This window comes from Lampetra planeri, unplaced genomic scaffold (genome assembly GCF_965212315.1).
Source record: "Lampetra planeri unplaced genomic scaffold, kcLamPlan1.2.h2 scaffold_1661, whole genome shotgun sequence".
NCBI classification, from domain to species: Eukaryota; Metazoa; Chordata; class Hyperoartia; order Petromyzontiformes; family Petromyzontidae; genus Lampetra; species Lampetra planeri.
Window position 1 is genome coordinate 1 of NW_027614394.1, and position 26,872 is coordinate 26,872.

Sequence of the window (26,872 nt, forward strand, 5' to 3'; positions counted from 1 at the left end):
TGAGCCAGAGGGCGAAACTCTTGATTTACCATCTGATTTATGTTCTTACTCTCACTTAGGTCACAAGCTTTTGCAGTGTCACATAGAGGAATGTAACAGAGTACTTTTCATGCATTTTGCCCCGCTTCTCTGGGGTGAAAGGGGCTCTATACAAAGAGAGTGAGAAACCACGAGTCCTGGTGTACAGCTATTTTATTGTCATGCTACAGTTTCTATTGGGTGAAGACTTTGTTTGAGATGTGAAGTCGTGCTGCATTGGCTCAACATTTGTATCTTAAGTTCCAAAGTGGTATTCACACACACGACTGTATGGTTTTGGCTTAGGGACTAGCTCATTAGCATGTGTAAATGCTTACTATTCAGTCTGTGTCTACTTTCCTAAAGGCTGCTGTAAACAAGCTGACGGATCCCAATTAGTAATTAATGCTCAAAATATTTTTGTTTTGTTTCAGATCATTTTGCATGTTATTATGCTTTGCTGTACTTCTTCTAATGTGTCTGCCTTTTTTATATGTTGAGCAAAGAAAGATATTGCACTTTGACATGGACACAAGTGTCTTTTTTCAAAAAACTTTTTTTTAATTATACACCTGTCAATCAGGCACTGACACTTCAGGCGACAGTGGAATCTTTTCCCTTCTTTAGCAGACACCTCCGGATTTGCATGAGTGAGTACAGTGTGTGATTGTGTCCTTGCTTTGGACCTGAACAAACATCTACCCTACTACAGTAGAACAGGACCTGTCAGTCAGCCAGGCCAGTGACAGAAACAAACAGAAACCTGATGAAACTGTGTGCAGGCACAGAATGCACTTAGCTGATAAGAGGAGAACCAAAGGCGTTTGGCCAGGAACTGGTTGCCTGGTTACCTTTTAAAAACAGACCTGCGCGCACACACACTCCTGTTGCTTCAGAAAGCTACCCTCCCCCTTATCTTAGTTGTTTGGTTCTCTCCTACAGTTCCTGTGTGTTACACTAATGTTGCAGATGTATCAAATATCTTGCTACAGAGGGCATTTCATTTCTCTGGACTGTTGCAGTGTTATCTGTTGAATGTATATGTGAGGTGATGGGGCACATGAAGAAACGGATGCCATCACAGAGATTGGGAGAAGCCTTAACAGCCCAACCGAGCCATTGTCATTGGCCCCATGCAGACAGTAATGACATGAGGTCACATTCACTTGTCATGACCCAGCAGTCCATTGGCGCTCCTTGGCTCCTGCTGGTTGAAACGTACTGCAGTCGCAGCGTCACCTCCAACCAAGCAGTCTCTCATGCCGCCTCGAGCCCCCCGTCCTTGGAAATGTAGAATTGGATTACATTCGGGAACACTGCCTTGTCCTTCACAATCTGATGATGGGGACAGCCACGCATGAATATTCACAGCCCTGGCCCTTAATATTTTAGCATGCCACCGCTGCACAACCCCCTGTGCCAACTTCTTTTCACCTATATTGGATTGTGAAGCGCTGATCCTGCCGTTACCTCGCCACATTACTCTGCTTCTTAACTCCTTTTCCCTCCATTTCATGTCAGAATTACCCAATGAACAAATTGCTCCCTGCCAGAGAATCAGAGGCAATGATTAATAGTAGTGCTTGTTTCTCAGTCCTCTTAATGGCTGTGCAGCCACTCTGTATTCAGAGCTCATGCCTGTTTCACAGGTAGGGAGTAAAACCCTTCAGGCCTGCTGCCAAAAGCGTTCTCATGGGAAGACATATTGGCAGGATTTAGCTTGAAATCTGGTCATAAAGTCAATGTTACATTGACATATATCTCTAGTTTGTATGTCTTCTGACCTCTAGAACACTGTGTTCAGTATTCACCTACCCTGCTGCTCCAGGCATTTTGGTACTGATTACATCATGTAAACATTTTAGCACTTACGATTAGATTATACATTTGGCCATTGGGGGTGTTTCTAATCATGCGTGTTTTTGCAAATCTTCCATTTGATATCAAGATCCTGCACAGACTAGACATATTTGCACTATTTAAACATTTTCACTTTTAGAAATGAAACATTTGATATATCTTTTTGTTATCTTACTATGTATAGATTAGTATTCATCAGGATTTGATGCTGTTGTTGTTGTTGTTGTTGTTCAGTGTATGATGTCTTGACCCCTGGCAAAACGATAAGATAAAGATATAGATAAGATAAAGACAAAGATATCTGCGTTCATATCTCCATTTATATCATTAGTGCAAGAGATACCATGAAATGTAGTGACATGGTTTTGAATCTGTCACACACCTCCTCTGGCCAAAGGTATCCATGTAATTATGACTTGCAAACCAATAACCAAAGATATTTAGTTTTTAGTTTTTAGTTTAGTTTTTTTTAAGTTTTTACTTTTTAATTTATTCATTTTCAAGTAGCCTAATTCTGCCTTAATGAAGAATGGATTCAGGTTGTGTATATATATAAAAAATAATGTGCCCTTGTGTCCTGAAACCTGAAACCGATATTTACACATTACACATGTAGTCTAATGCAGAGTAGCTACATCTCTCATACTCATAGCTTCTACCCACCTGCTTAAATCCAGGTTCTGCTCCGAAGGAGAAGCATCTCCTTTTCAATCCATGTAACCTCTTAGTGAGAACAAGGTCACTGCCGCACTGATTTTCCCTCTTCTGAGTCCATCGGTCATCATCATGGTGTCCACACTGTTTAGGGTAATAAACACCCCCGACGCACATTCATCACTTGGCCACTTGATGCCCTTCTCCGGAACACCTGTGACGCCTTCTTGTCCTAATGAGTAATATAGGCTCTGTGTACCTCATATCGTACGTGACCATTACAGGAATACAATGATGCTGTAGATGAGTAGCACAGAACCAGAGCATGTGATACACGCCATACGATGAAAATGTCTTAAAAAGTGCAAAAAATGTGCACTTCCTTGGGAAATAAGTCTATTATTTCAATGTGCAGCCAGTGTTCATGACTCCTTAGCATCATTGGGTGTTAATGGTACAGTTGATTCCAGTGTTCTGTTGCCAGTTCTATTTGCATTGGATTCTCATGGATTGGAGCTAACTGTCGCGGTTTGAGGATACACAGTGTGGCAGGTCCCCAGGGTGCTGAATCTTCTCGTGCTTACCTGTAAGGTAGGTGTCAGCTGGGCTATACACGTGGGTAAATTATGGGTGCAGTTTTCAAAAACGGAGTCTCAGTATTTGCCTTTGTACATGCAGTCAAGCAACATGAGCTGAGGGTGTGCTGAGTTCTCAGAGGGGACTTAATGCCACTGTGGAGGGGAGGCATCTTCAGCAACACCATCTCATTGAAAGACACGATGGGAAAATGTCTGTCGTTGTCTGTCGTTGCGTATTCAGTCCTTACACACTTTTTCTCAATGCATGGATGATATTCATGTCAGGCATACATTCTGATGTTTAACCATCATGTCATACTTATGCTAATGAGAAATCAAATTTGTTTTGAAATGTGTGTTGGCATGCAGGCATATGATTGCTTGATTATCATTGACTTTGGGATTGTTGAAAGCAGTTGCGTGTTGAAATTTCATGATGTCAACAAAATCTTGTTAGCGGCGGTAAAGAATATTGACACAAAGCAACACAGAATTAGATCCAGAAAATCCAATTTTTTGCATCATAATAAAGCTCATGTGAAAAAATCGATCGTCTGCATTGCCAATCGTCACAATGTGAAAATGTCGAAGGAGATCAAATATTTAAAACACGAGCCTAGACAGACAGCGGTGTTCATGTCGCAATTCCGATGATTCTGAGGACATTAAACAGTGAAACATCATTCTAGATTGGAAGGCATCTCATGTTGTGTTTGCAGTTGTAGAAATACACCAGCTTCACAGCATCCCTAATCTGATTATGTATATCCCTGTTGCATAGGAAAAATGGCATGTGTGTGTCTATTTATACTCTGTATATATACTTAGTTGAGTCTTAGTAATTGTCACCTGATCAGGGTGACAATGTTTTATACCAAGGTTTTATACCCTCACCAATCAGAGGTGGTGAGGGTATAAAAGAAGGAGAGGAGCTTTGCTGTGTACTAGTAAGAAGAGGGTGCCAGTTAAAATTGGTCTGCCAACATCTAGCTATTTATGTGCACTGAACCTGTTTTAGGATCTCAATACTCTCATTAATGTCTGGGAAACCTCAGTTAAGTAAAACTGAAATGCTGTTCAACAGTTCACATGCAAAAGATCATATTCAAACATCAAATATATTCTGTTGACCTGATATGCAAATAAGAAGCAATAAACTGCTTAATGTGAGGATTTTTTTTCCCATGATGAATGTAGAAGATCAAATATTGTAGAAATGTGAAATAATGGAAACACCTTTACTTGAAACATGGAAAACAATGAAATAATTTATGTCAAAGGACAGCAACAAAGAGAATCAGTTTCACAGGCTTAGAAGCTCCGTTTACAATGTCCAATAAATCTAGAGGAACCCAGCTCCCATAAACCTGAAGGTCCTTTTCTTCTGCTATTTTGACTTGATTTTGTGTGTGTGTGTGTGTTAAGAATGCATGCTGTGTGGTGGACAGACAGTATAACCAGTAATGTTCATGTCTTGCTGACTGGCGGCAGGCTGCTGGTTACCGTTTGACCAGAAAGTCCATAGATTTGGCCGTGATGCGTTGAGTGGCAGCTTTTTCAGTAAACCTGCATCCAGAGTTTGACTCATGAGCAGCCTGGTTTTGTGAAAGCATGGCAGACCTACAAAAAAGATGCAGTGTTTTGTAATGCTCAATAGATCGGCCTCAAAATGTTGTTTTCTTCCATTGCCCGTGGAATTTTGGCCCACAGTAGCCAGGGAAAATGCAATGATCACATAGAATAACCTCCTTGGCAGAGGTAAAAAGGATATGTGAAAGTGCTTTAATTGAATATAATGTTGTGAGGATTCACATTTCTGTTTGATTTGGGAGTTGTCCAGTGGTGGAGTATAAAGATATGTAGCTATTGCTTTTAGTCCCCTTTGTCCAAAATGAACTTAGCTGTGTGCCAACTCCTCTTTTATCCTTTCACATTTATGAAAATATCTTCCCACATCCTGCTTAATTGACAGGTGTAATGACGGGGCCATCCGTTTGAGTCCCTGAAGAACAACTGTGCATCTCCTATAGAAGTGACTGAGCATCACCATTAACAAAGACTGAACTGGAAACAGATTTTAGTGACTGGCTAGTTTATGACAGTCAGAATGCACTTTACTGCACAATCACAAGTGCTACAGTTTTAATAAGCAGGCGCAAAGTGGCAACCGGGCTGCAATTGTAGCTGGTAGGTTCCTGAGCAACCAGCTGTTAAGTGTCTTAATGGAGCACATGTATAATTCATGGGCACACACACACACACACACACACACACACACACACACACACACACACACACACAGCGATGTGGCTCGCTTGCTTTCTCCAAATGGCCAGTAATTGGAAGAGTAGAACCCCTCCCTACCTCTGGCTCTTTTCTCAAGGTGGAGGGTAAGATCATCCACACATTTAATTCCTCTTTGATGAATATCTATCTGAACAGTATATGAAAATGATTCATAAGTGACAGCTAGAGCTATAATGGAACTCTAGAGCTGAAGTTGTACATACAGGACATATAGACACGTAAAAAGACCTCACAACTGCCAGAAATGTCACTCTGAATTTCATATACTTCAAAAGTATATTATATCTAACCCTTATGAATCAGCCATTAACATTTGGCAGGCAGCCCTGGAGCACTATGGACATTTTTTTTGTTTATATACAGAAGTTGCAACAGATGCAAAGATGAAGATGCATCAACAGAAGCATAAAAACTGTAACAACATGAAGTTGCCATTCTCATGTCATCATCATCCAGTGCTTTTGCTGAAATGATGGTGCTTATCAGTGTGATCCAGTCTGACATAAGCAGCGTTTGGTTGTCTAGAAGACGTCTCCGACCGTTTCAGATGTCATTAGGGCCGTCAGGGAGCAGGCCTGTGTGGCAGGGGTTCAGGAAAAAGCACTTTACTACATCCACTTAACATGCATCAGCAAGATGACCTTACCGGTGACAGGTTGTCTGCAAATGTCATATTTTTTCTAGATACTTGCTAAAATAAGATCAGGATGAAATGGTAATGCTAGCACATAAAAGGTGCTGTTGGTGTTTCCTTGTCAGCATATTCACCTCGATGTTTCTATTGAACAACCTTCATCTTGTTTCTTCCTGAAAGAAAGACATCACATCATAGATATTTGCACAAGAGCTTCTAAGACGAACCTTTTTACTCAGGTTGTTTGCTTTCTTCATTCACACATTCAAGCTGATCGTTGTTGTCTGCTTTATTTACTCTGCTGTTTGCAGTTTACTGTGTACTGCTCGTTGATTCAGAGGCAATGTCAGGTTCAAGAGTCTTATGAATGCAGCCGTAGCATATGTGAAAAACACTGCTTTTGTCTGCTCTTTTCAGTTTTTTCTCCCTCCTCTTCAGCTCTCTTAAAGATTCCTCTTTACAGATGCGTGGGTTGTTGAACTGGATCTAATTAGCTTAGGACAACTATCAAGGTCAAAATTACAAAATGTCACTCGCTGCAATGCACAGCACAACTCCTAGAATGCCCGAGAATCAGGGCTCTGCATCTTTAATGGGCTTACTGCATTTATCTCCACTGTCCAGACTCTCTTTTTTTCTGCATCTGACAAGCCTCATCTCATGCACGCTTAAACAACACAACATGGAGATTAAATGCTGGCGTACTGTCATGGCCAAAATTATTGGATTGCCACTTTGTGCAGGATATCTATACTAGTGCAGCAGAGTTATTTTTAACGTTCCCAATTGCATCTTGTCACTTAACATTGTATGTGGAGTGGTTGTTTTGAGCTTCTTCATCCTGTCTAGGCTGAGAGTGTGAGCTGGAGGCATGAATAAACCCAATGGTCTCACTTAAGCTGTAACAACTACTGACAGACTTTAGCCTGTGGATTCCTACAGGGTTCAACACCCAGGTGTGTTTACTACACCTGCTTTTAAGAAAGTCTGTGTGAAGAGGAGACTCCAACTTATCTCCCTGCAAATGCAGCAGTCTTATCTTGATGTTCTGCTGTAGCATCGCCCCGTCCTCACAGAGGACAGGAAGGGACTGTCTGTGTTGTTACACTTTCACAAAGAACTCATTCTGGCTGCTGGGAGTGCTTCAGGCATGATGAGAGGTTTTAGAGAGAAGGGCATGAAATGACATGAAAGCATTTGAAAAGGACTTGATGTTTTAGCAGGTACTACAAAATACTTGCCATTTCCGCTTCAGTCCACAGGGAGCTTTTCGCGGCCAACAGATCTTTTCAATGAAATTATGCAATGGTTCTCCAGCCCTTGACAGGAAACACTGGGCATAACACAGTTTGTATTTTCTACCAATGTCCAGAAGACTACCATCATGCAGCGTCCTGCAGGCAGAGGCCCTAATTTTAGAGCAGAACCTAGAGGTCACAGCATGAGCAAGACCCACTCATTGACTGCCTCCAGACAATCCTGCTGACAGGCATACAACACCCTGCACTACATGGAAAACATGTTACTGAGTAAATATAATATATGGACAAAACATGGCAATAAGTCAATCAGCAAGTTAAGTTTGATTAATGTAACGTATGGGTTTGGTAGCTCTGGTAGCTCTGGATGAATTTTTTGCTGCTTGATTTAGTTTTATGAAGTGTGTTTATTTCCTACAGCAGCAAGGTGTTTCAAGATAAACACTATAAAATGTGCTGCACTTCATCTGAACAAAAAAAGGGAGGGACGATGGAATTCGCTGGGAGTCATTTCTCAGTGGAATGTTGATATTTTACCCTGGTGTCCAAACTGTCTGCGGTTTGGCATTGAACCCCAGTCCTTTTAGTGTTTTGGCTTTGAGCCACAGGTCTTTAGCTATCAAAAGGTGTTTATTTAAACATACATTTATGTCTGTGTGTAACTTGATTTACCTACTCAGCACATTTGTTAAAGCAGAGTGTGTTTTAATCCCCAGTTGACTGAGCCAACATGCCATAGTAGTTGTTGTCAGTGATTTGTGTTGGATGGTATGAGGAAGTAGCTTCTTATCACTGAGTGAGGCATATCTGGCTAAACCTACTCTGCTGATTCTCACGGCCCTCATTTATTCAAGTATTTGTGGTGACCATGGTACAGTGACATTGCTGAGCTCTGGAAATTCCAGAAATGTGAATATGTTTCTCATCGCATGGTCTGGAGTTTTAATTTATGTTCTGAAGAAATAACTTCTAATCCCTAATTTAGTCTCTGTTTCAAGGGGATTGTTCAAGTGGGATATTAACGCTCTGCTGCTCTAAGCTAAGTACTTGTGTGTCCACGTCTGCCATATAATTAAGCAGGTTTGTATGACGTGTTGCTTGCAAAGGTTCCTTTGAGTTTATGTGTTTACTGAAAACCACAATACGGTCATCAGCTTTCACTGTAAAAGTTAGTTTGTGAGAGTCCATCAACGGTCTAAATGAAGTCTGAGTGTTTGATCAGCGATGCTGCCTCCTGATCACAGTTGGCATTGTGCCCTGGGCCGAACAAAGGCTGGGGCTGGGGCGCCGGCAGGGGCCTGGTCTGTATTAGACACATTATTTGTTTTGGGGGAAGGGGGATTGTATAGGCTGCCTCCCCCTCAATACAGAGAAACCCCTGTGTCAGGAGAGAAAGAGACACCCCATGACTACGCCCCACTGAGAGACAGGGCAACACGTTGGAAACAGACCTGTCCGGATGAAGCATTCAACTCTGTTACACAGTCCTCATGCAATTTTTATCAAATCCTGAATATGTACAGAACCTGAAGTTTGGAAATTGAAGACTAATCATTAAGAAGCTCAACTTTGTTGATACTGAGTTCTCATATGTGCATTGAACAAAGCAATCAACTACCAAAAGTTCTATTGCAGCATTCATGTCATTAATAGTTAATTATCGTTATTAAACTAATTATATTGTCATTATGATTATTGTTCATCTAATTAAGAGTTAATCTAATTAATATCCAATTAATTGAGATATGGGTGGGGCAAGAGCCTATTCAATTCTTGCCTCCAACTTTATGAATAGACGCTTCCCAAGTTACTTTCTAAGTTTAATGAGAAGCCTAATTGAGCATCAACTCCTAACTGTTGTGGTAGTGTTGTCCAAACAGATTCAGCTGCAGCTTCTGAGCTGGGATATGCGACCCACAATAAATTGGATGAACTGCTGTCTGGTTTGTAATCCTGGTCAGGGGACATTCTGCATGAACCTCATCCCTCCAATGCTGGATGGAATTATTTTTGCAACAAACTGCCTTTCCTCCTTCACTGGAAGAGAGTTTCTTATCTCCTCTTTATCCTCACAAGAGACACGACCAATGTACCACAATACTAGCTTATATTCAATACCTTTACAATGTGTGTGCCTCTTCTCTATTTTAATTTCCTCCTCACCCAGGGAAATTGGCATATTTGCTGGTTTTTCCCATGAGGATGTTATCAGCAGGCTATCTGTGCTGCTCCATGGACTGGCGCCTTTCCTATCAGCTTCACAGCACAGTCAGTCCTCTTATTGTCACCCATTCTCTATGCTTCTCTATATATGCATGCATTATATTGTAGAGCAGTGGAGCAGTATTACAGTATACTATAGTATGAATTTAACATTTGTTTATATTTGTTTCTTTATTGAACCTAAAATGAAGGGTTATTTCTTAATGTACATTCAGCAATAAGATTCAAATGAAACTGTCTTATACATGTGTCAGGTGCTGAACCAAAGAAAATGCTCTTCAGTTTGCTCTGGCTGCTGTGAATAGATTGAAGATTTCATTTAAAACTGTACGAATCCTAACAAACCAATTGGGAGAGAACCTCAAACAAATTCTTGATGAGCATAATATTTAGTTAAATTCAAATAATGCCTTTCAGCAAACTTTCCTTAAAATCATTATAATAATAATAATAATACGAGTTAACTGAAATGAAATGTTTCTTCTTGAGAAATTGTTTAAACCACAGTTTCAACAACAGAGAAACCTCTACTTGGTGAATGTAACTGAGGTGAGGGAAATGTGTTTTTTGGGGGTGGGGGAGTTCCACATCTCCCGGGAGACACTGGGCCTTTTTTTACCTAACTGATTGGGGTGGGACTGATTCATGTGCTCTCCTCGAAGAGATGGGGGATAGAGCAGAGGGAGGAAAGGTTAGGGCGGGTTTTACTACTTTGTGACCCTCTGTGGTCCAACTCATGGTGGCTGAGCGGTTATACATGCAGCAGCTTTGAAATCCTCCATCCTACACCTTGTAAAATGGTAATGCATTCTATAAATAAGAAGTATTAGTCCCAAGGCCATGACTTTCGAGGCACCAAGCTGAAGACTCTCCATTTTTTTGATTAACTGTATAACAACCCACTTGGTATTTGTCCTTACCTCCTTGCATTGTGTAGTTTTTTAATTCCTTTAGTTTTTCAGAACCATCTGTTGTCTGTAATTTAATGTTGGGATTTAAACTAATTAAGAAAAATGATAGCATGCATCCCCTGTTATTAGTTAACTGTGGCAGCAGCTGCAGGAGAAACATTTCAAAATATCAGGATAATTGGTAAGATCAGACTTTCATAAATGATGATATCCATAGATACGTGCAGCAATTAGCTGCTGTGGACAGAAATGGCATCACCCATGGGCCCATTTAAAAGCTGTCAAATGCTCAGGCGGCCAAAGTGCCTGTCGTTTGTCACCCTGTCATCATTTAATGTTCAATTATGTCAAAACAGCCTTTAGGTCATACTCACTGGGAATTGATGGCAGCTCTGTGTGACGAGTGGAGCTTTCAGGCAGCATTACAGCACAATCAGTATGGTTCAACAGTCCCAGCCCTCTGCAACACTAAATAAACCCCGAACGAGCTCGCTCTCAGGGCACCCACATCGCTTCAATTCAATTGCTCCAGCAGGGGCACCGAGGCAGGCATTCAGAGCCTTCTTTTTGAGCAGCGAACTAAGTTATCATCCATGGTGGGCTAGGTAATTGATGTCCTTCAGCACAGTCACAGGGGATTGACTGTTTATGACAGGGAGAGTGTCTGTGCAGTTTAATTTGCTCGTTCCAGAGCCTCCAGACAGCAATTCTACAATAATGAATGGCTAATGTAACATTCATCCTACCATCACTTCCTGTTCAGGAAAATAGTCAGACATTCTCAAAATGCTGTTTTTTGAACTTTTATTCTCATGTTGTTTAAAAACACAATTTCCATCTCCACGGACGGAGAGACAAGGAAAATATGTCACACAATCAATAAGACACACTGTGCAGGATGTTTTTATACAAAGTGCACACATGGTCGGGAAGTATCTCCTGTCATATTGATTTTCATTTACGTACACCGATTTTTCATCACATATGTAAATGTAAATCAACATAGTAGTTGATAAATATGTGTAAACCACCAGCCAAGCCAGCTGCAGATTTGGAAATTTTAGATTTGGTCCAGAATTTAGAATAATTCAACCGAGATTCCAAGAGAAGAATCTGAACTCCTCACATGTCTCCAATCACATATCCCCAAGTACTGATCCTTACACAAGCAGAGAAGTGTATGATGAGCCTGTGACACTGAAATAGAAATACCACTACCACTGAGACCAAACACAAATGTATTTCCTTGTCTGGTGACATACAACATAAAAACAACAAGTGGATCTCAGCCATGTCATTCTGCTCATTCACCTAGCTGAGCTTTCTCTTGTTGCTATTGTTGCCATGTGATCCTGAAATAGCTGCTCCCTTTATCTCCCCATGGTAAGACTTCCCTTTTGAGACTTCACTCCCAAAGATGCTCTTAAAGGTGAATAGGTGGAGCAAGAAGCTTATGATCATTTGTGGCCCTGCCAACGTTTGTGACCTGGCTAGCAGAAAGGTCAGGAGAGGTGAGCTTGTCAAACTGTCTCCTGGTTTCTGGATTATTAGCTGTCTGCTGAAGCTACTCCGTACACCAATCAACTTAACCTCCTGTCTGCCCAGAAGACAAACGGAAGACAAATTACTCCTGTATTTGAGTGTCCATGCTTCAGCATCTACTACGGTGTGATTTCAATTGCACTGTGAAGTTGATTCTTTAATTTCAACTGTTGCCATTAAACATGGAAGAAATGACCAATGTGGTTTATTTACAACGCGTAATGGTAAAATGAAGATACAGTGAATTTATAATGTTTATAAAGAAATGACAACAATTCCTCAAACTATCTTCCTGGTTATTTATTAGTTACCTAGAGAAACTATTTGAAAACATTTTTTGCTGTGATTATTTGACTGGTGACTTCCACAAACGCTCGTAGTGAAGTAACACAACTCCCCATGAAGCTCCTTTCTGTCTCCATCTCCTAAACCGCTTTCTCTCTTTATGTCCCTCACTGTCTCTCTGGCTCTCCTTTTTCTTCCTTTCTTTCACGCTGTCTCTTAATCGCCACAGCAACCTTCTCCGAGGGATTGGTTGCCAGGAGACAGGATTCACTCCCCATTGTATGCGCACAAAGGTGGAGGGGGTGGGTGGTGTGCTTACAATCAGAAGGACTAGAGAGAATTGGAGGCTGATGGGACTGGCTTTCCACAATTATGGGTGTGTTAGAGTGTAGGAGGACAGGAAGAGAGGGATAGAGGGGGGTTGAATGATTGAGTAGCTGTCGGACTATGGGGTGGAGCACGCTGACACCCTAAATTCCTCCTGCTCATTCCACATCTCCCAGTAACCATGCTGGGATGTGCTGTGTCAGAGAGTGGTAAAATCTGGAGGGAAGGAGGCCACGACATGGACAGCCATGAATGGTTAAGAGTCACTTTTTAATTTGCTGATGTGGCCTTCCCCACTGCTGAGGTCCCCTGCTGTGTGGAGACCTATACCAGCACAGAGCGACACTCTCATTTTACTACAGACATTGACGCAGTGCTCAAAGAAATTGCTTTGTGTGTGTGCTGTGGTTATCGCTAAGTGAATTTACCTGCAGCCTATTTTTCACACTTACTCGGTTTTCCTTGGATATTGGTCTCTCATCAGTCGATTATATTACCCTCAAGGAAAAAGGCCCTTTTACTTTTGCTTTGAAGCGATGGCTCTAAATAAAGATTGACGGTCACCCTGTATAAGCCATTGACTGTATTGATTGTTTTTCCGTCTGTGGCAGACTTTGCTCTCACTAAGGTCATTGCTGCTCTAGGTTCACACACTGTTCATGTAGCATGTGTTGATACCTGACAGTTACTGATTAACATGCAGGTTGCCTTGTTGAAATATGCGTGGGTGTTGATGTGAAGTATGGAAGAGGATTTCCTCTGTGCATCTTTTTAATCCACCATCAAATCACGGCTCATAGTACTATCCACCAAAACATTTCCTCATTAAAATCCTTCAAATGACACCTGGGACTGGCTACCGGACCTCTCAAGCAAATATTGTAACCTTTTAATGCTGGATGCAATTTGAATATCTTTCTGGAAGATCATTGTTTGAGCACTTGAGGCTTTAGTATTCACCAGCTGATATAAGGTCATTAATGGTCCTTAAACTCCCTGGGCCATCTTTGTTTTGAAGCTACAAACATCCCATGTCAATTTTATTTACTAGTGGCACAAACTACTGTTGTAATAAAGAGGTGAGGCAGTAATTGGTCTTTCCCATCACTCTTTCAGCAGCTATGATTTCATATTATTCTGCACAGGGAGAGAGTTTGTCAATCAGCAGCAAAGAGCGAACGGAGTCAGTAAGCTCACTGAGAGTTTGGTGTGCAGCCAAACGCCTGCAGCCCTCCATCCAACATTTTTCCTCCATCCAGTATTTAAAGCTGTTCGACTGTCAGAAAAGGCCCATAATGGCCATTGTCTTATTTTGTATATGCCTTATGATTAACAATAGTACAAAGACACATTATATGTCATTCCTTCCTGTGAACCAGTGTATTCACCAGTTAATCATGTGATTGTGCTGCAGGAAAACATGCTTGATTTGCATCAGCAGTAAATTGAAGTTACTTTTTCAAATTAGATTGGAAATCTTTAAACTCAGATATAAAATGCTAGCAGGGGGGCTTTTTTTTTTTTTTCTCCATGTTTATTTATTGAGGAGCAGGGGGGCTTTTGTGAAATGGTTTCATCTGATCATTCTGAGCCAAATAAATTTTCATTACAATCTGTTTGTGCAGAACGTTGTGGTGGTCATCACAGGGTTAGATTGCTTGTCTTCCTGCTCTGCTAAGAGGCTTTTAGATGGACTTTTTATTAAAATGAGTAAAGGGAGCTTTTAATGGCCTTGTATCTCCATTATAGCGATTTGCATTTCATGGAAAAAAATGTCCATCTCGGTGATGCATGGCAAATAAAAATGTGACAAAATGCATTTATTACTAAGAAAACGACCATATAATTTGCTCTTTGTGTCAGGGATACCACTAAAAATACTCTGAATGCGTTTTATAACCCTTAGCATCATCTCACCACCTTACTAACTGCACTGCAATTTGTAGTGATTTGTATATAACTATGCAGATTATCTCGTTTGCATTTACCACAGCTCCTTTACTGGAGTTGAGCTCACATTAGCCAGATTTTGTGACAGAATGTGGAAGAGACCATGACACTTGTTTTGTGTGTTCCTGTGCCGTGGCACTGCTGTCACTTGAGCCACTAACCAGCAGCTCTGACATGATTACATGAAAAGGTGCTATTTCCTGTTGGTTGTTGGTGTGCTACTGAATAAAAGAGGCTGAGCTGTAATTAAGAAAATGTTTGCCCTGAGCTTCAGTGGTCTTTCAATGATATAACAGGTACATAAGACCGTGTCCCATATGGTCTGCCAGACGAATGTGTCACTCTGATAAACGGTCTCAGCTGAATACTTTTTGTTTTCGCTCCATTCTGTGCTGGTGTAGAAATGCCAAGCTGTATATCTATTTTGACATTGATAGACACATCAGTTTTCTCTTTTGCTCCCTCTGCTTGAAGGGGATCGATTGTTCCCATCAAAGGTTTCTGTCACAATCTGTACAAAATCGTTTTAGGCGACCAGCTGGAGCTCCAGCGACTGGAAAGTAAAACCATGCTTGTGCTTTGTGGCGAAATCAAACACAGGCTCTGAGCGTCAACAATAGTGGGTGTGACGGGGACTGTCACTCTGTATGTGTGCCGGTGTGTTTTCATTCAGTTGTCGACCAGAGCCCTAGAGGGAAGAAAGGTTTGAGGCTGAGAGAGAGCTGATGGTCATGAAACACGGCAGGAACCTGTAGTTCACACTCTCCATGCCCTGAGGACCAGGATCTTAAAACACCTTTCATATCATCTTTGTCTCAGTAGCACATAAGAGGAACATTCTGTCATTGATAGGAAATCTTGTCTGTTTCCTTGACCTTGCTCATCCTCAGATGGGATTTGAAAAGCAGTACAACCCACTATTGCTGCTATGCAGAGTACCCACCTCCATGTCTACCATCTGCTGTCTTGTCAAATTCACAGCGCAGAAGCGGTGGCCAGGTGGGTTGTTGGACTGAAGTGATGGTGTGTGGTTCATACACTTAAAAGGGTGATGATAGCCTCTAAATTACGGCGTGTTGAAGCCAATTTGTGTTGATGCATGCACTTATTTCTGTTTTATAGAAACCTTTTTTAGTGGAACACATTGCAGAAAAAGAGGGTAATTTTCCTGTAAACAAAGGTTGTTTACTCAGTTGCCTGGTTCAGTTCCTGTTTCACTAATTATCTTTGCACATTATTCAGTTCCAGCAGCTAAATGATATGCAGATGTGGCTTTTACAGATGCTTTGTGTTTGTATGTTTTCTGCCCACACATGGATGAAGTGAATTTGCAGAAAATTCATCAGTTTGGTGTCATGTGCTTGTAATGATAAATATTTGCTGTCACACATTTACAGTGTGCTGTAGCAGTGACATATTGTGTTGGCGTCACTTCTTCTTCTTTTTTTTTAAAGCTCCTGCTGACTGCAAGGTGGAGAGCTGTCAGAAGGATTTTAATGTCTGTAGCATGTGACAACTCCATTCTCTATGGACCATGTTCCTAGGGTTTTAAATCTCTTATTGAATGGAGAATCTTAGCGCAGTTGACGGCACCAGGAAATGATGTTTATTCATTCTAAGAATAAATACTTAAGAGTTTGCTCCAGTTTGGTGAAGAGCTCCAGTTATCACCAACTCCTTCAGCTGAGCTGTGTTTTGCTCCTCCAGTCTGTTTTTTAGCCGTATGACTAACATTATGCATGTTTTAAGAGCTACCATGCGTCTCAGATAAGATGTTGTCATGTTTATTTTATGAGTGAAACACTGCCTGTTTTTCTACAAAGCAAGTAGCTGCTCTTAATGAAACAGATCCCAACAAAAAATGTTCATTCTTGCTTGAAATCTCTTTGTGGTCCACCAACTAGAGATGGAACCATCTCCTTATTTTATTATTTCTCCTCTCCTATTATTTTCCCTTGATGTGCTGATATATAATAATTTCTCGCCTTTGTGTCTCTCTGCACAGGCTCGGCCTCCGGTCTGGAAATCACCTCCACGGGGCCAACGTCCATAGAGAAGGCCAGTGGTCAGAGTGTGAAGCTGGACTGTCAGTTCATTCTGGGCCCTGAGGATTCTGGGCCACTGGATATCGAGTGGAGCTTACTGTCCTCTGACAACCAAAATGAAGACAAAGTGGTACGTGCAGCTCCACTACAAACATTGAAAATACATTGTATTTTTTAGACTATATACTTCATTATATCATCTTCATAATTCAGAGAATTCAAACTTCAGTTTTAGACTTATGTAAAATGCTTAAAACGTCTCCAACATTATTCTTTTTAGTTTGCTCTACCACATTTGTTTTAGAGAGCCTATACTCACAATTGAACTTTAGATGCATATTCCTCGGGGCGTTTAAGTGACGCCTACATTATGCAAGTGAAAGTTGAGCCACACGTTTCTATCATGCACTTGTTCTCTCTCACACATACAAACACACAGTGGCGTGCTGGGAGCTCTTTATCCCAGGCAGTGGCTTTCCATTCCAGCATGGCTCTCAGTCCTGAGGAGGGACCCCCACATACTTCCAGGGTTTCTCTGCTATAGAAACAGATCACTCCAGTGGTTTGATGTCTCACCTGTCTCTAACCCAGTGTCCTTTGACTCTGGTAGGTTTGACCAAACATTAGAAATAGGTCATCATGATATGGATGTTTGTATAGCTCCACACTCTCTCCAGCCTACTGTGTTTACTGATCTAAAGGCAAAGTTATGGTTTGGTCTCTCAAACAGCTTTTAGTTATTTTTTACTTACTGACTTTATTTAGTTTGTTATCTTACTGTCTAGCATCCAGAGGGGTCAGAATATCAAAATACCGGCTGATGGGACTGCTGTTCTGGAGAAAAATATGCTGTTGGGGGCTGAAGATATCATCTTTCAGGTTTAAAAATATGTGATGTTTAGGAACATCACTTCAGTTATCCCTCTTGAATTTTCATTGTCATTTAATTTCATTTTCATCTGGTTCATAAGATTAAATATAATTTATCTATAACATTTACTTATTGTCACTTTATAGCTCTATTTATTATCTTAATATTTTCCTGCCTTACTAAAGTTCTTATCTCCATACTTGTGAACATGAATGCTGTCAAACATTTCAGAAATTCAAACTGGCACTGGTTTTGTTCTCCTTGACCTATTAAATCATGTTTGCTATATAACCACATCCTGGCATACTAGCCTTTAACCAGCATGAAGTCATGCACAATAGTGAGGTCTTTGTAATTAGCAGTATATTAATTCTTAAGCACGGCTTAATACATGTGACAGTGTTCAATAGGATTAGGCAGCTCTGCTCGGACCAAGGCTCCCAGGTCAGGCTGGGAAATGAGAACGAAGGCAAAGATTCATAGCCGGAGGGTCCTGGATGCTCTGAAACCATGGTGATCCTTTGCACACATAGCTCGAGATGAGCAAATTCAGCCTGACCTGCTCTTAAAGAAACCACTACCATCAGATGAATCCGTGATGTGGCTCACATGACCAGCGCACAGGGTCACATAGTTTGGAAAAACTTGTTGTTAGCAGGGAGATGGAGTGTGGGCTGTGCCTGACGTGTTCACATAAGCCTCACTTTATGAATGTTAGTCATACTAGTGGATGTTGTATTCCAATTGTTTTCCTTGCATTAATGCATCCACAACTCTGCGGCGTCATTTCAGTCCAGAATGAAGTTGGGGGGGGGAAAAAACCCAAAAACAAAACGCCCCCTCCCTCCCCATCTGACACAACTCACATATAATCAGGGTCTTTTAGAGGGTGGTGAAGCATCACTAATGCATGTTGCTTTGTTGGGTTTGAATGTGAGATGCCAGACAGGCCTACAGTAACAGCCATTTGCATTTTGGCTCTTGTTGCCAGCCAGGAGGGTGGGCCCCGAGTATGAACCTCCACTGTGAGAACAGCCAAGAAAACAATTAAGAGAGCCAAGAGCTGTGAATAGGAGAGGAATTTGCTCATAAAAATGAATCTGTTGCATTGCTGCATCCTGTGCTGTGCTTACCACCACGTTTGTTCTTGAGCTTAGCAGCAGAGCATTTGATTACTACTAAAGGTTACCCTGACAGAAATTGTATGTGCTGACAGTTTATTGGAGGACTGACATGCAGGGTGAAGACAGTGATTCAGGAGAAATTGGACTTTCTTTTTGTCCTCGTTAAAGTGGCTTTGAATCTCGTTTCTGTTGTTTTGGCAAAAGCTTGAGGCACTGAGTTATTCGAGTGAAAAGCCTCTCTGAGCTCTGCAGGTCGTTTGCCGTATACAGGTATGGTGGCTCTCTACTTTGCCTCTCAAATGATCTGCACTTCTTCCTCTTCCCTCTCATATGGCAGTGACCTCATCTTTTGACCTCATCTTTGTGTCTGCTGAAAAGTAAGGCTTGGCAGTCGACATCTTTTGCCTCTGCTGGAGGATCTGTGTCCCACCGAGAATGCCCAGCCAGGTGGCGATTGTATCACTGAGTGCCTGTTATCAATTGCAGCACACAGACAGTTGTGCTCGTCTGTCCTTTCCAGCCTCGCCAGCTTGTCTACTCATTTTGCCCTTTTCATTTTCATTCCCCAGGCTCTTTATGGAAATTTTTTTCATTGGATTAGGATTCTCAAGGTTATTGTGGGGCACCGATTTTTTTTTTTTTCTGCCAGAGGTGTGCATGTGTATAAACACTCTCATCTGTCAGTGAAGTGTTTGAGCCAAAGTGAGAGTCTGACTGAGCTTGAGGCAATTTAATTTCCTCTCCTGCCTGGTCTCAGTTTACATATCGCTGTTATTACTGCTGATTTTCTGTTCCCCAGTGAAATTGGGAGGATGCCCCCCCCTTCCAAAAACCAGGTGGAATTTTAAACAGAATTACCTGTTTACATAGTTAATATGTGCAATATGAGCACATCCCCCACTGTGAGCATGCCTTGCTTGCAGCTCCAGAATCTCTTCTTTTGGAGATGAAGCAGAAAGGACAACCTGCTGTAGACACACGAGAACCCAACCGACTCAGTTTCCCTTTGTTTTGTGTTCCTTTGTATTTCCTTCGAGTGCTCTGCCTCCTCTAAAGGATTCATTATTACCTCTCTCCCCCTGCCATGTTTGGTTTTCCTTCTCTCTACCCAGGGGTATTGCTGTGTATCTGCTTGGTGTGGCAGCAGAAAAAATCTGTTCATTCTTGTCTCTGGGGAATTGTGGAGGAAAATGCAAGTGACCTTTGAAAGAGAATGAGAACTCTTTTTATTGTTTTGCTTTACTTTTTACCTTCTTTTTTCCTCATGGTGTAGATTTCCCCTCCTCCATTACCCCTACTTGGAGCGACAAAGCTTCTTGTTGGCTCCATCTTACCGTTATTTCTAGGCATTTCCTCACCGCTTTCAGGACCCAGACTGTGTCGGTGGGCTCTGTGGGTGAGTAAGAAGGTGATCTGGACAAAATAGTGTGTTCTTGCCCTTTGTTGACACAGCAGGTGTTGATTTGGCTCCACAGTGGTGGTCTTTGTTTGTTCCACCTTTCATCTCTCTTCGGCAGAGAAAGGGCAAAGCAGTGTTATCTGCCAGAACTGAAGGGCATTGCTGAGATAAGGCAACGCTATTCTCTCTCTTCCATATAATTTGGTGGGTTCAGTGAGCAAGGACCCTGCTTTTCAGAAAGCACCCGACTGACATTTCAAGGCCTTTATTTTCATAATTCAGTAGGTCCAAGCAAGCACCTCTTTCTAAATAGGTTTGAGACCTAACCTAAACTCTCCCTTCCATGGCCAGGTGATCCTGTACTCTGGTGACCAGGGCCTATGAGGACTACTATCCTCCCCATGAAGGGTAGAGTACACTTCAACTCCTGCTGATCCTAAGAATGGCGACGCCTCCATCAATCTGACAGGCCTGAAGTCTTCTGACTCGGGCACCTATCAGTGTAAGGTGAAGAAGGCTCCTGGGATCCGGAGCAGAAAGATGCTGCTGATTGTTATGGGTGAGTAGAACCACTCAGAATACACACCACACCACAGTTTGTCCCTTTCACTAGTTATAGTCACGCTCAACAAATGTATTTGCATCACATCACATGCCTGTTGCTGGCCGCATATGTAATCCCTTTTTTAAAAATGGAGGGCACAACCTTCCCAGAGGCTGTAGTTGCACCACCCTCTTTGTGATACAATTCTGTATTCACCCTCGCAGTTCAGTCTAAAATGATCATCTTTTTGTCACTAATTCACTAGTTCTGGTTTAAAAGTTATCATTGGGCATATACAAGATGTTTTGCAGTGCCTGTTTGTAATGTTGTCATTATGGCACTATTTTATATTATTTGTAGATTATACATGACTTTTTTCTAAATGTATCGAGTGTTAAATGTAATTTTGAAAAAGTGAAGTTACCCTAGAAACTAAGTCCGTCAGCTGACTTTCTGTTTCACTGAGATGGCTGACACAGACGTGTAAAATTCACATGACTCACTTCTTAGGCAAACACACACTCAGGCACAGTGGCCTGTGTGACGGTTGGTCAACTGAGTAAATGATGTCAAAAGTGAAATGCGTCCTGAAACTGTGCCTGCTGCCCGTATGTCTGGTAAACAACCCACATGGAACACGTGCGAGAGATGTACAGCGGCCAAGGCAGTGCACTCATCTGTGTGTAACACGTTCTACCAGACGGGTCATGAAATGGCTGCTGCTTTTGTTGACGTGTTGGTCACAAAATAATCTGCTACTACCAGCTAAACCTGAAATATCAGAAAACAAGCAGGTTTTTGTGTAGCTTCACTGACGCACCGCTGTTTGTTTCACTGTCACCGTTTGGTTTGTCATTTCTTCAGAGTTAAAGACTTTATGTTTGGCCATGAACGGTGGTTGGATATTTATCAATAAATCATTTACTTGGTATTGAACTTAAGTATTCAGTACACACTAAAATGCCCATCGATTGAATGTATCACGAAAACCACTGAACCTCAAAGAAAAATCCTCCGGACCAATCATGTACCACATGATCCTGTGTCTGCTGTGAAGCATATTTGATTTAGTGGTTTGTGCTCTTCACTCTGACAGTTTGTCGTTTACCTTATTGGATTTGAGTTGGAAGCTGCTGTGAAGAAACAGCATCATCTAAGTCACTGCTATGAGAATAAACTCTTAATGGGATTATTATGCAGACCTGTATCGCTCTAGCTCACGTGTGCTTGAGAGGAGGAGACAGCTGGAGGCTACAGAGGCTGACAGGCTGCTATTGACCCCGGGGGCTGGGGTGTTCCAAGCAAAGAAACATTGACAAGGAGAAGCGACGACATCTTGCCTGGTCTGCGGTTTTACTTTCAGTTTGATCTTGTCAGAAAGTGAATGGTCCCAGGAAGGTATCTGCAGTGTGCTGCTCTTCCTTGTCGTGAATGCTGCTACATCCAGGTGTACGCGTGCTGACACCCAGAGTGCACGTGGCGTCCTGTGTGCATGTATTGTACAGGATGTAGCATCTGTGCATTCTCCTCAGCTTCCATCTGGACGTTGAAGTTAACTGAAGGAGAGTACCCACCTGCTGGCCACCGCTGCACATCAGCAACTCTCACAACTGTTCACTTTCATACTGGGCCCATCCTCCTCTCTGCATCATCACGCTGCCTGTGATCTTAACGTTCTCGACACATCCTCGTCACATTCACAAAAAGTTTACATTTTACAGATGAATAAAGTATCTATCTACACCCCCCATCTCAGTCTGACTTTGAGTGCCTACTGGCCAATGATATTTCACATTACTGTTCAATCTTTCATTGCTTTTGAACTGATGACAGTGAATACCACAAACTGCCTCTTCTTTGTGATCTAGCTCATTAAAATCGCCTTGTGCAGCTCATAAATCTCAATCCATTGTTCACAGAGACAGGTTAGCTGTGTCCTTTCTCTGATGTCCCACCTTCTTCTTTCACCTCCCCTTCAAACTAATAAATCTGGGCTTTGGACAGCAGTCCTAATGTGAGAGGCTGTGCGTTACAGCCCTTGGACGTGTCCGGTTGACTTTCACCCTTTCAAAGGTTGCGTTCAAAACGTCCCATCCCTCTGACATTTACAGTGAGCGACACTGTGCAGGCCTGTGGAGTTAGGAGCAGGGTAGCCTTGTCCCCCATCACTCCACCATCTGTCTGTCCATCAGCACTCACTAAATTTGTCCTCTCTGTTTATTACACATCTACTAATCCTTACAGTTACCCCCCACCTCCCCCGTCTGACACCTGGCTCAGATCTGCAGAGCCCCATTTCAGGGTTTTTGTTGAACCCATTACCCACAGCATGACGTCAGCTCTCTGTCAGTGCATACACAGTATAGAGTTGGACAGTGGCCCCACGTTTTCTCTGTCCAAACATCCCCCCCCCACCCCCACCCCGCCTCGCCTGGCTTACTGAGTGTCTGGGTTTCGCTCGAGTTGGTCTGCTTTCAATTTGGAGCTGTTTGTTTTTGAATCCCCCATCTCATCTCCTGCCAACACACAGGCTGACTGAGGAGTGTGTGCACACTTGAGGATGAAAGCTTTGCCTCCATCTTGAACCCTGGAGACTCTGTGCATGTGTGTCCAGTGTCACACGGTGCCCTCCTTCCTCATCGCCACCGTCCTGAGTGACACCTTGTGTAATGACAGCTGCTGTATCAATTACTCTGATTACTGTGCTCATTACGCTGATGACGCTGCTTTAGGCGTGCACCACACACACACACACACACACACACACAACTCGTCCATAGTGTGTAAGAATACAAAAAAACCAGCTTTGTTGGCAGGAAGACTGTGCTGGCGGTGCCTGCTATTTATTCCCTTTTTTTCCTTCTCTCTCCACAGTGAAGCCATCCAAACCCAGGTGCTATGTGGAAGGCACCACACAGGAAGGCCAAGACATTGTGCTGAGGTGCTTATCTAATGAGGGCACCAACCCCCTGCAATACAGATGGGAGAAGACCAGTGACAGCAAGCTGCTGCCTGCCTCCGCTGTGCTGGGTAACGTCACCGTCCAGCTAATGAAACTGTCTTTTACGTCCTACAAACGGACCATTCACATGTCATCCCTGAAATGCTGTGTTCTTCACTGGGGTTACAGATCCCGTAGCAGGCACAGTTAATGTGAGGAACGCATCTGCCAGCGCATCTGGCAGCTACCGCTGCACCGCCAGCAACCGAGTTGGCACTGAGGAATGTGTACTGTATCTCAATGTGACACCTCGTGAGTATTCAGCTTCGTGACACCGAACTGTTGTAGTCCATGTCTTCAACCGTCAGACTGATCTGAACTCAGCACACATTCACTATAAGGTTTTCAATACCCATCAAATGGAGAATAGCAACATTTTTTGACTGAGTGTGAGTCCACAGCACATGTGACAGATGATTAAAGTGTGTTTTAAGATGACGACAGGCTGAAAGGACTGTGCTGCCCTTGAGTATCTCCTCCTAATGTGCTTTTCACTTTGAGTGATTGGAGGTCACCATCCATAGTCGTGGTGTTTATCTGAAGCTAATGAGGCTTCAGCACACTGAGTTTGTCGAAAATAATACATAAATTGACTGTAGTATAAATTCCCCAAAGTTTCTTTTTCTCCAGAACAGTTTAGGCTGTTACAAAAGAGAAATCTCTCTACTTCCTCTATAACCAGTTTCAGTGTTTATATGGGGACCTAACTAACTGGAATATTTAGATTCGTCCTTAAAAACCCGCCACCAGCTGTGATAGACTACAAAGTCTGGACTCACTCATTCACTAGTGGGACTAAGGGACAAGGTTTCACATGTGAGTGGTGTGTCCTCTGCCCAGCAGCATGATTTCAGTCCAAAACCTGCAAACAGTTGTTCTTTTCTTTTTAGGTGCTCAGGGTCAATATGCATTAGACTTACTGCACTGAAGAATGGGCCATAAGTTCTCATTCTTGCATCTTTCTTTGATCCTTTGAGCTTCAGACTGAACCTTCACAGGACACATGTCCTGAACAGGCTCTCTGGCTGTTTGCAAGATAAGATGTCTGCATACAGATTTCAGTCTGTGGAACAGAAATGTTAATCCATTTGTTTCCAAGTTTGTTTTAGTTTTAGTTAGTTAGTTAGTTAATTAGTTTTCATTTAAAATAGTCCAGCAGTATAGAGGGAGTTTTCACCCCAAAATCTCCCAAATCTAAAATGAATTCCACAAACTCGACACTGTCGGGTGTCAGTAGTATGAACTCCTCCTGTCGGTGTCTCTTGTCTCCTGCTGCTGTTTTAGCTTGTTGCTGACAACTGGTCCAGTCTTTCTTTACCACTAGTACTACTTTACTAACTACTTTCAGGAGTAAAATTCCATTTATTGATGAGCATGTTGTAATACCACATTGCACAGTGGGGAAAACTAATTGTCTGTTTTGTTTTAACTACAGTCATGTTGTAGTGTGGCCCCACCCGTACAGACTGCTCTGTTCTTTGCTTGCATTGATTACCTTTAAAAACAAGAAACTGAAAACATACATACATACATACACATATTTCTGTGTTTTATCCACATTTTGCCACAACCCATGAAGTGATGGTGCATAGAGTCATTTCCTTATTAAAACTAATAGTGTGGAGGATATCATAGTGATGTATCTTCCACTTGTCCTGCAAACGCTTGTGTTGGTGCTTGGATGAGCCTTCATGTCGACAGATTGGGTAATGAAAAATAAAACCATAGTGTGAAATTCTTGATGCTTAGAAAGTCTTAAGTGCTGATGCCAGAAGCATCATTTGCACATAGCTGAAAAAGATGCACCCCCAAGAGCACCACTCAGAAAATAGTCGAGCACATTTTGATGTCTTTGCGGGACACCATCCCTTTACATTTCTCAAATCTTCCAACCCTTTTTGTCCTTCTCTGGGTTTTTCAGCGCCCAACACTGCAGGCTTCATCGCTGCAGGCATAATTGCTGTACTACTGATCCTCATCATTATTGCCATCATCCTCTTCTGCTGCTGCCGTGCCCGTTACAGGAAGAAGTATGAGAAGGAAATCTGCAACGAGATAAGGTACACACACTGAAAGAGATGAGGAATTAGTCTGGGGTTGTCTGCTGTTGGCTCAAAGATCTCCATAACAATGACCTCTGGTCTCCTACACATGCATGCAGACACACATCCAACAACCATGGAAAATGCTCTTTTTCGCCATCAGCGTTTCTCTTTTTTTACTGCTCCTCAAATAAACAGCTGTGGTAATCAGTTTGAAAGCTTTGTTTGCTCTGTGGATCCTGTGTCATGTCTGCTGCTAACCGCCCCCCCCCCACACCCCCACCCCCCTCCCCCACCATCAAACTCTCCATCCGGCCTACAGGCTCTGTACAAACCCCTGGGCTTACTATCACTCTGCTGCGGAGCTGAATCTGTCTAAGACCACAATGTGACACTGCTCACGCTTGTAGGACAAAGAGGATTAGACCAGTGGTCCTGTCTCATACACACACACACACACACACACACACACACATTTGCTGAGAGCACCACAGCATGGAGCTATGGACAGCACGAGCGCTGGCCCCTCAGGCTCAGTGTGGTCGAGCATTTAACTGGATTATTGCTGCTTATTAGTTGTTAATGTGGTGGCAGAGGGAGTCGAGGGCATTGCTGCATTTGGTTGCTCAGCTCCGTCTCTACAGGCCGATACACACTCGGTGCGGGCAGCAGCAGCACACACTGTCGCAACCAATCAACCCGCCCGCCTCCAATTATTTGTTCCTCTTTATCCAGTCAAACCATGTTCCGCTCTTGAAAATGATTCCAGCTCGACTCATAGTCGTTGTTTTCCTCGCCGTGCCAGTGCCAGACGTTTAATATCTTGGTGCCATCAAACCTCCACCTGTGACGATCCTTCAGTCGTCAATTTGTCTCCTGTGACGCTGAGTTAAGCTCCATTAACGCTCCTGCGCTCATGTCTAAATGTGCGTCTGTCTGTGTTTCCTCTCAGAGAGGACGTCCCTCCACCTAAGAGCCGCGTTTCAACGGGCGCGCAGCTTCACTGTGGGCAAGCCAGCGCTCCTCCCTGGGGTCCATGTCTCCTTCCAACCTGCATGAGTACGCCCTGAAGCCCCAGTACGACAAGATTCCCTCATCAGAGGACTTTGAGAGGCCGCCGAGCCACGCCCCTCTGCCCCCACCCACCGGTGCTAGGATGGCCGGTCCCAACCTCAGTCGCTATGGGGGCCATCCCCGTCATGATCCCTGCCCAGAACCGGGACGGGTCGATCGTCTAAGATGGCCTCTGTGAAGGGACCGTGAGAGCTGGGGAGGGAAACGGAGGGAAGGGAGCGGGA

General features: G+C 42.8%; 1 protein-coding gene across 1 annotated transcript; it reads left to right on the forward strand.

The window, feature by feature from the left end:
- Positions 1-16,525: 16,525 nt before the first annotated feature.
- On the forward strand, positions 16,526-26,812 carry LOC144739696 (coxsackievirus and adenovirus receptor homolog; the record flags this gene model as incomplete). Its single annotated transcript, XM_078622617.1, is given in 11 exon segments — positions 16,526-16,723; positions 20,339-20,359; positions 20,361-20,384; positions 20,386-20,415; positions 20,417-20,546; positions 23,406-23,561; positions 23,662-23,784; positions 25,454-25,592; positions 26,527-26,561; positions 26,564-26,754; positions 26,756-26,812. Coding segments are annotated over 11 exon segments (1,104 nt in total), but the record flags the coding sequence as incomplete, so codon positions are not given.
- Positions 26,813-26,872: the final 60 nt, after the last annotated feature.